Genomic DNA, 10193 nt, shown 5'->3' on the forward strand with positions numbered 1-10193 from the left:
CCCCCCGCGCCGGAGCCTGCCTCAGCCCATCGCTGTCATTAGCTGCGTCCAGCCTCAGCCCTCCCCCCCACAGGTTTTCCTCTCCCTCTTTTTTGGAGGGGGTCCTCTTTGGTTTTGGGGGGTGCCGCCAAGCATTGGGGTGCACTTGGTCCTCGCACGGGTACGTGGGGCCTGCGTGAGCATCCGCGCTGGTGGGGTCGGATGCTGCGGTGATGACCGGGGCGTCATGCTTTGCCAGCCCGGCGGCCCAGGACAGCTGTGGTTCAGTTCGCCTGGAGGGTGCAACTCTGCCTGCTTGCAGGCTTCACCTCTCTCTGTCAGTCCGTTAGTGATGGGAAACTCAGACGCTGGCCTTATTCCAAAAGCACCTTGATGCCCACCTTGTTGGGGTCATCTAACCCCAGCGGTCTTTCCTGCCCAAGTGCCAGGGGCTGGACCTGATGATCTGTAAGGTCCCTTCCAGCCCCTAACAACTATGAAACTGTGAATTGTGACTTGATGGAGGTTTCAAACGTGCTTTATCAGTGTCTTTCCCGGCCCGCCGCAGAGATCCGTGGCCTTCTGCTCAGTCCACACTCGGTCGGAGTCTCCGTCCCCCTGCAGCTGACGCCCGTTCTTTGATTTCTACAGCCACTCTTCTCACTGCCGAGCCTTAGAGCAACATCTGCAAAGGTACTTGGGCATTACAGGATCTGACCTCTGGGTATCTGCCACTGAATGCAATTCACAGTCTCAAGTTGATGCTTAGGTACCCCAGAAGGTACTTGGGGGAAATTAGGCTTCTACAGGCAGGATTCTCAGAAACCAGTAAGATGGGTGAAGAGCTTCATGACCTTGCCCATAGGAAAGGCCAGAGAGAAGGGCAGGGCCTCAAAAGTAGTTAAGCATCTGTTTCTACTTGCGATTTCCAATTGTGATCTCTGTCCTCTAGTTAGATGCTTAAGACAGGTCACCCATTCTTATGAAGCCCATGGGAGACCTAACTCATTTGTGCCCAAAGCCCCAGTGTTTCAGACCGTGGACCATCGTCGTGCCTGATGTTGAAGTGAGGGATTAACCCAAAGGCTCTCATATCCCATCTGAGTGCCTGATTCACCAGATTACAGACTCTTTCTCTTGCCTACTCTTTTTCTTTCTATTTGTTATATTCAATATAGTATAAAACAGAACAGCTTCAACAGGCAAGCTCTTCCCACCACCTGATAGCTTCATAGTTAGAGCACTCTCATGATGCAGGGGGATCTGGGTTAAAGTCCATGCTTCAAGTTGAATGGAGAGGGGAGTGAATCCTGGGCCTTCCACATCCCAGGAGAATGCTGCAACCACTTGGCCTTTTACACACCATACTGTAATAAGATGCGCAGCCTCCAAAAGTTTTATCTGTGGCAGGTTTTTATGCAGGACTTGATCTGGTAAGTATGCTCTGCAGGCTACCAGATTGGGACCTGTACTGATAAATAGAGGAACGCCTAGTTTAAGAATCCTATAAAAGTTTATATGTGAACAAGTATTTCAAGCTCCTTAGCAATATTAGGGCTTACACTATATGCACTAGGAGCCCCAGAGCTTTTCTGTCAGAAACATACATAGTGACTTTAGGTAGCACTTGAGTGAAAGTTGTGAGGATTTAAGTGGTGTTTTTGGATTCTTAAATTATTTTAAAGGTTAAGCCTTAGGCCCAAATCACCAAAAAAACAGGTATTTCTATACCAGGCAGGACCAAGGTCTACCTAGTTTAGTTTCTGGGTTGTTTCTGATGATGGCTAATACCAATCCTACTGTTTAATCGTATGTTATATGACAAAAGCATTTCCCTTTATTATTTTTTAATTTCCTTGAAAATTAATGTTTTCACTGATTTCTCTATGCTTAATATTGTTTAATTTGTAATGTGTATTTGAGTGTGTATTTAACATGTATGTCTTGCTGTATATGGATGGGATGCAGATTCAGCTGTAAGGTCTGTCAGGGACAAATGGGAATTTTGCCACTAAATTTAGTGGGCTTCAGCATATAATCCATCTTCCACTGAAACAGTGGAAAGACCCCCATCAGTTTTTTAGAGGCCAAATTGTGCTGTTAGCAAACATGGTATTCTTTAGACCTTCAGAAGAAATTCTCAGTCATTTAAATCTCTAGCAAGATCAGAGATTTATTACAATAATATTACAAATTCTTCATGAAAATTACTACAATTACTTTCTTGGTTGTGTAATCTTCATAATTTTTTTGTATAGGTCTAATTTGTATGTAAAGTTTATTATAATGGTTTAGCAGTAAGAAACCACTACAAATTCTATAAAAGTGTCAACACAAAAAACAAAAGTCAAACTGAACAAAACCACTAAAATTAAACAAAAACTAACCCAAACTGAATGTATCTTGTAGTCTGAAGCTGTTTAGGTATAAGCCATGATGCATAATAATCATTAACTGTGTAATAAGTGATGAGAAGGATTGCTTTTAAAGTCCTAGTTTGTCTCTGGTTTTAGATGGTCCCAAAGCTAAATCAGGGATTCCAGATTGAACTCTCTCTTAGAAAAACTCCTTTCTTTTCTGCTCCCAGAGACATATCATGCTTTATATAAATTAGCTATGTGGTCCTTTTTTATTGTGTTTTATGACTTTGTGACCTGAGGTCTTTGTATGAAAAGGTATCAAAATATACTGTGCATTAGTTTGCTTATATAATGTTTAGCTTTCAGTAGTGCTAAAACCCCAGGAATAGCTCAATAATGAAGTGCCTTATTATAATAGTGTGCCATTCTCAGTAACGGGATAAAACATGCTCTTCAGAAACTGCAGTGCAGTTTTTGTATGGTTTTGTTTGAAAGCAACAATGAAATGGATTCGCTTTTCAGAAAGCCTGTTTTAAATAGATCATGCACAGCTTTTGATACAACTCAGTACAGAACAGGGTGGTATCTCTCAGCTGTTTCTTATACCTATCACAAAATAAATTATATTTGTTAAATTTAACAAATAGCTGACTTTTCCCCCCTTTTAAAAATCTTGTTTTCCCATACTTATTAAAAGTTTGTGCCTTGAGGCCTGCCAGCAGGGCTTGCAATACCTACATTAAACCAAATTTAAAAGTAAGGGTGCTCCTGCTGCTAACGTCCTCAGATCACAGACATGCAAAATGAAGGAAGTGGCAGCTGAAACTTTAACGGTGGGAAGAGCAGACTGAATACTTGGGGGGGAAACAAAGTAGCTCTATGTGACAAAAAAGTCCTATTAGCATTGATGTACTTCAGAATGACAAGCCAGTCTGTTCTATATAATGAGGGGAGGGGGTCCTTTCAGTTTTGTTTTGCATAAGTAAAATCCTTTGTTCATATACCTTTACTTAAGGTTATTAATTTAAATGATTGTTGCTGTTATTTATCATTTTGTAGGTTAATACAAAGCCTTTTGTATCGCTAGATTTCAGACTAGGTGTTTTACTATAGCTGCAGTATCCCTATTCATTTAATAAGGTGCTATTCATATTTGAGGTTCCAGATAATTGGGGGGAAAAAATCACTCCAGATCTGACTTTGAACTCAGATATATCAGGTGCCCTTCAAATATATTGGGAGTATCCCAGTACAGGGATGTAAAGCCAATGTAAAATGATCAGAATCAGTCCCAAAACTGTAACTTTCAAATATCCCATCCTTTAAGACCTATGCACATTTATAAAGTGCACAAGTCTTTGCAGAATTGTGGCCTAATTTTGCCCACAATGTAGCAAAACAAAAACAGACAGTAGATGAAGAAAGACAAAAGAATGGGTCTGAAAGATAATGATTTTACATTATATGCACGTAACTCTTTTTTTAGTTCAAAATGAGTATATTGCCTCCTGTGATGCTCCAAAGCCCAAAGAGTCATCCCAGCTTCCTAGAGAAGATGGTTTGCTCTTCATCAAAACTTGCAAGGTATGTGAGTATTTATCTTTCTTCAAAGACATTTTTGGTGTAAGTAGCCTCAGTCATGAATCTTAGAGAAAATTGTAGTTTGGTTTAGTTGTTGGGTTTTTTTTGGTGGGGGGGGAATATATAAAAACTTAAAGTTTAAAGACATGGAAAGTTAAAAATGGCAATAGGAAATCCACTTGTCTTTTTAGAAACAGATAAAATCTTAAATGATCTTGTCATTTAAATTATATTAGAATATTATTTTGATATCATTGTATTATATTTGTGTATCATACCATACAAAAAAATAAAACTAAAACACTGAAACACAAATAACTACAACCACATAATTTTTTAAGTCGTCATAATTTCATAGGCTGTGAATTGGGAGGATATATTAATCAAGGTCAGAGATAAAGAGCATGTTAAGATGGCTTGGAAGGGTTCTGGCAGGGGAGAAGACAAGTTCTGGGGAACTGTGGTGGGGTGTTACTGGAGAAAGGAACTGTAGTGAAGACAGGAATGATCAAGGGGAATGGTAACAAAAGAATCTTATTAAGGTCTAAAGCAAGTGGGAGAGTCACAGGAGTCTAGGCTACATTGTAAATGATCCACCTCCCCCCTATGCTCCTGAGTCAGCCACACTTGAACTAAGTGGAGAGGCTGCTCCATTGCGTGGTCAGAGGCTGGAAAGCTCTATATGAGCTACTGAAACACTTAAACTTTGAAACATTTCACTAGCCTCTGTCAACCCAGTTCAGATCTGGTTGAAGTTGGGTTGTACAGGCTGAGCTAGGTAAAGAGGCTGCCTCAAGTGCAAGAGAACATGGTTGAACCCAGAAATAGATTTAAGGAGGACTAAAGGGAGGGAGACAGAAGCAAAGAAGTGAAAGAAGGCACCAATGCTTTTGAGCCAGGTCTAATAAGAAGATGCTGAAGCAAAAACAATGCCAAAGAAACCTGGTGGTACCAACTTCTTTTGCCTCAGCATACTTCAGATTGTTTGAAAGCTTTCTTGATATTTTAAACAATATCTTGAATTTTCATTGAGGGCCGTTAATAATTTTACTGGATATTTTTCAAATATGGAGTTAAAATATTTAGTAACTCCATATTTAGTAACTTCATAATACTGAGAAATCTCAACTCTGAGTTAACAGTGGAGGGGTAACACAAAATTAGATAAATTTTAAATTGTAGGCATAGCCCTTTATCCTTCATGTGACTTGTTTTATTGTATGATACACAGACCTGGTTTGTCGGTCTTGTTGTAGTTTACATGACTAAAGAAACTTTCAGGAGAAATAATTAGATAATTTTGCCTTATCAATCTATATAGCAAACACTTGTATAAATAGGAAGTGTAAAATGCTAGCAGGTATGTAATGGTCATCAATAAGAAGACTGCAAAATTATCTTGGACATAATAAAGAGATCAGTTTTAAATTGACCAGAGACTATCTTACAGGGAAACAATTTCATTAAATAATCTGTTTATTAAATGTGGGGACTCATTATGCCAATAGTGGAGAATTAGAGCTGAAGCTAATTGGTAAAACAAGTGACAACCTCTGGAACAAAAGTGAAAGTGCCTGTTACCAAATGCTTTTTCCAGCACTATTTCACTATTATGATACAAGTGAAAATTCTAAGTAAGTGCATAAGATACTTAAATGTGCTGTTCTGTGACTGTTTCTAAAACAACCTCCATTTTACATTAATGCATTTTATTGATAATAGTTTATAGTAGGAGTTTTACTCTTTTTCTTTTTGCTGTAATTTAATTTTTCTTTTTGCTTTTTGGAGCATAAATTAATATAGTCTATCTGTCTTTTCTTTCTTCCTGGTGCACTAGTATTTTTGATGGTATCAAGACAGGTCTGAAAGAAGTCTTTATTAATTTCAGTAGAATGATTTTTTTTTAGGATAGATGGCTGTCTTTAATACAGTAAAAGGTATTGTAGGTCTTACTTAAGCAGTAATTGATATACAAGTTGTCTGTTCTTGTTTTAGTCCCTGGTGGTAGTTGATTGTTAGTTGAAGTCTGTAGGGTGCTCCCCATAATATCAGCATATTATTAAACTGAGTGGACACAAGTGCCCTTCTAAATTGTAATTTTGTGACTCAACTCTTTTTATACTCTTTTGTGTGGTGTTAATGTATTCTCAAGAAAGCAGAGAAGGGGCAACAAATCCATTCATCTGACCAAGGATTACATTTACATCGCAATGTAAATTAAACTGTAATTACAATTTTGCTACTTTGTGTTTTCTATTTTATTTTTCTTCATACCTGAAGTTAGAAGTTAGGAGGTTGGAGGAGGGGGCGGAAGAGAGAGTTTTCTTTATCAGACCCGAGGTGCAGAAGTCTTTTTTATATAGTATACAATGTGTGTCTATTATGTGTTATCTAAGTATGTCCCTATGTACTTTAAAACAACTTGCTTTTCAAGTACATATTTTTTATATGTACTTAGATAAACACATTACATCTTGCAGGGTTTTTATTTAATATAATTGCCATAGTATCTCCCTTTATTTAGACTGTCTTAGTTTGAGTTGGAGATTTGTCATTTGGATTATACTTGATTATCTTCTCTCTTTCCTATGCATTTTTAAGTTATCAGCACCATGTTCAATATACATTTTCTTTCCATCTACCAGCATATTTTTAGCTTCATAGTTCACTAGTTTAAATGTGCAAAGTGCAGAAATTCTTAGATCTGTAGTTCAAACAGCAGGTGCTAATCATGAAATTAATGTAAATACCTGGTATATCCCTAAAAATGTCCACTATTGTACTATTTTGAATGTAATATGATACATTTTCTAAACAGATTGCTGTAACACTTTTTCATATCTCATATTTACCCAAAACTAACAGTCTTCAAGTTTAAGATGACCCCCTGATAATTAGATCCTATACATGCAAAACTAGAAATCTCTTATAATTTTCCATGTCTAGAATCTCATTATTGGAGGGTTGTCTTAAATTCACCCTCACCACCACCTCTGCTGAAGTGAGGAAAGCAGAGGCAGGGGGACAACCAGTGAGGAAAGCAGCAGTGGGAGGGTAGGCAGCCTCAGCCTGCCCCTTGCCCCCTGGTCCAGTGCAGGGCAACACCCTGGCAGTTGCACCCCTGCCAACTGTCCTCCTTGCCACTTGCCCCCTGGTGTCTGCTTTCCTGATCATTTGCATCCCCCTACCACAACTTGGTGCCTGCCACCCCAGGCACTTGCCCCCACACCATATAATCTCCCCTGTATTCCCCTCACCTACACTGCACAATCTCCCCCACACTCTCCCCCTGGCGTTATGCAGTTTCGCCTCAACTCGTCCCCTGTACACACACACACACAAACACACACACACACCAGTCTGTTTTAGGCCAGAGCCAGAGCCCATGTTGAGTGGGGTAAAAAAACCTTGTCGTGGATTTGAGTAAATATGGTAAATGACATTCATGGACTGTCTTTTGTCTCGTAGAGCAGTAAGCAACACAGCCAAGTACTGCACGGATGTAATATGTGCAATATGTGTATAATACCTCTTCAAGAAAAACTAGAGTAAAATAATTTACATGCAATACTAACACGGACTTTTTTATTTTTGTGTCTTTATACAATTTAAATGTTTGTTTAATTATTTTAACAGAATAAAAATGAGTTCACATTCTATTTCTAAAAGTAATAGTCTCTAATATGATGTTCTCAGGTGCAGTTGGAATTCTTTTTACTATCAGTGTACACTGCCCTTGGAAAATTGAGCATCTTTTGTGTATGGCAGCTTGAGACCTGAGAGGGAATGTTAATCTGAACATGAATTGTCTGTCACTCCAGCTTTCAACCTTAACCTTAAACTCAAACACGTTGAATACAGTAGCAATCACTGGTCTTTAAAGCACGCCCTTCATGAAGTCAATTGCTTGTTAGGATAAAACCTCAGGATTTTGCCTAGGTTATGATTCTCCTTAATCCCATTCTATACAAGAAATCAACATGAACTATTTTTTTTAAGGGTTAGTACAAAACAGGTCTGACACTCTGGGTGGTCCATGCTGATAAGAGAAACATTATGATTCCATTTTAGGAAAAAGTTTGTGATTAGGTAGAGCACTAAACATTGATTTAATTAGCACAACTTCTTGTAGTGTAATTATTACACTTGGGTAAACAGGTCTTTAAAGGCTACAGCCAACTTTGCTTCCCTCCAGAAATAAAGATTTGAAATACCTACAGACCAAGAAATTAAAAAGATACTTGTATGTATTTATGGAGTGTGTCTGATACATTACTTTGTCAATATTTCAGTATTTATCTCTGCTTGGCAATGAGGATATGTTATATGTACTTCAGATTTCTACCTTAGCACCTCACAGTGTTTCTTTTAATTTTTTCATTTAAATTTAGGATTCATTTGATCAAAGACAAAGATGCCATAGATCATTATTTGGCGATGAATATCAAAGGGTTGTCAAAACAAGAGGCTGCTGCGTAAGTATGGCCTTTTTGAGGCATTTTAACATACAGCAAGTTTATTGTTTCCTTTGTTTCTAGTCATCATAATCATTGAAATCTAAATTTCCCCAGGCCTTACACCTTTTCAGTGGAACTTGGCATTTAAAAATTAAAACTCATATTAAATAATGATGGTTCACTTCTACTGATCTTACATATATCAAAGCATTTAATTCTATGGCTTTATTAATTTTCATATTTACCAAGGTATTATTTTACATTTGCAATGTTATGGTTAAGATTGTGTCAGTAATTGTATTTGAAATCACTTTTTTTGTCCTCAGTGGAAACCTCTCCTGGGGGGTTGACAGTTCATATACAAGAATAAATATTCTTGTAATTTTGAATTAATATTTAGGCAACCCCAAATACTGATTATTTTTTAAAGGTGCGGCACTTAGTACACCATTAGTTCTTTGAAAAGTCGATGAATAAAAACAATCTAGATACCTTTTGATTTCTTACCGCTTTTCTTACCACTAAGTTATTTACACTTTAAAATTACAAGAGTCTATAGATTGACTACATTTGCTGGAGTGTTTTAACAGATCTGGGGTTTGGCTCCATCAAAATTAATGAAGGAATCATAACAAATCTGAATTACTGATAGCTAAAATGGAATGATTTATTTATTTCAATATTTAAATAATAAAAATATGTCCATACAAGGGCTCTAGGCACCTTAACAATTAATATTGCAACATAGCCCCAGCAGCACTAAAACAATCAATCAGTCAGAGACAGGAACTCGACCAACCAGCCACATACTAAAAATCTTGTTTCTCCCCTTCACTATTCCAGGAATAGTCCTTCAACTATCTCTCAAAACTCTATTACAAAGATTTTTCTTACAGCATATCTTGAAGGTCACCAGATTCAGGCTATTTTTGACCAAAGGGGTAAGTTAAATAAGTCCTGAGATCCTAACAAAGAATACCTTGCCAGCCCTAGCCCTCTTTCTTTTATAATAATTCAAGCCTGGCACCTCTACTTACCATTGCTATGGCAATATGATAGATTTAATAATTGTGAAAGCTCCCTGAAGTATCAACAGAAAAGATTCTAATGTAACTTGGTATGATGTGCTAGGAAAGCATTCTGTGTTAAAACAAACTTATTCTTTACTTTCTGTGGACTTCTTAAGAGGGACTCTTCTGGAAGGCAAATACAAATGGATACAAATCATGTAACAGATTATGACCCTCTACACATTGATTAAGGAATTAAGAGATTTAAATTGCCCTTTTTGCTCCTTTATATGAGTTGTTTGTCATGCATCACAGTGCAAGAGATGGGGCTAATTCTAGTCACATGACAACTGGAGCAGAGTCAGTGAGCTGGAATTGATAGTAAGTGGAACCTTGAATCCATTTCCTCAGCATACAAGACAGCATGGCTGGGCCAGCATGACTGATGGAGAAAACGATGCCAAATATAAGAGCTGGCATGAGTTACTTCTCCTTTTTCCTCAATGAAGAAGTAGTCTAGTCCCTGGTCTTCTGCAGAGGCAGCACAACTCTATGCTGCCCTTTATTTAATAGTTGTGATACAAACATATGAAGGACAAATCTTTCCCTCCACACGCTGTGGGAATAGACAAGCTTGAATGAAGTAAAGCTAATATGTTTTCATTGTGCAGAGGGAATGAAGACAGAATACAGGGAATGTGTATGGGAAGAAACATGTTCACCTATGATTACCCTTTTAATATGGAGAGACAGGAAAACTTGTTATGGTGAACTATAGCTACAGTGATGGGAAATTGGCTTTCCCT

The 10193-nt window shown here is 37.9% G+C and overlaps 1 protein-coding gene across 1 annotated transcript in view; it reads left to right on the top strand.

The window, feature by feature from the left end:
- The first annotated feature begins 547 nt into the window (after positions 1-547).
- The window catches only part of TTC29 (tetratricopeptide repeat domain 29), a 220811-nt gene continuing 211165 nt past the window's right edge, over positions 548-10193 (top strand). Inside the window, exons 1-3 of the mRNA XM_014520005.2 lie at positions 548-672; positions 3826-3923; positions 8312-8395. Of these exons, the coding sequence (XP_014375491.1) occupies positions 3832-3923; positions 8312-8395 (176 nt within the window). The 5' untranslated portion in view covers positions 548-672; positions 3826-3831. The remainder of the gene's footprint in view (positions 673-3825; positions 3924-8311; positions 8396-10193) is intronic.

The sequence above is a fragment of the Alligator sinensis genome, unplaced genomic scaffold (genome assembly GCF_000455745.1).
Source record: "Alligator sinensis unplaced genomic scaffold, ASM45574v1 scaffold169_2, whole genome shotgun sequence".
Classification (NCBI taxonomy): Eukaryota; Metazoa; Chordata; order Crocodylia; family Alligatoridae; genus Alligator; species Alligator sinensis.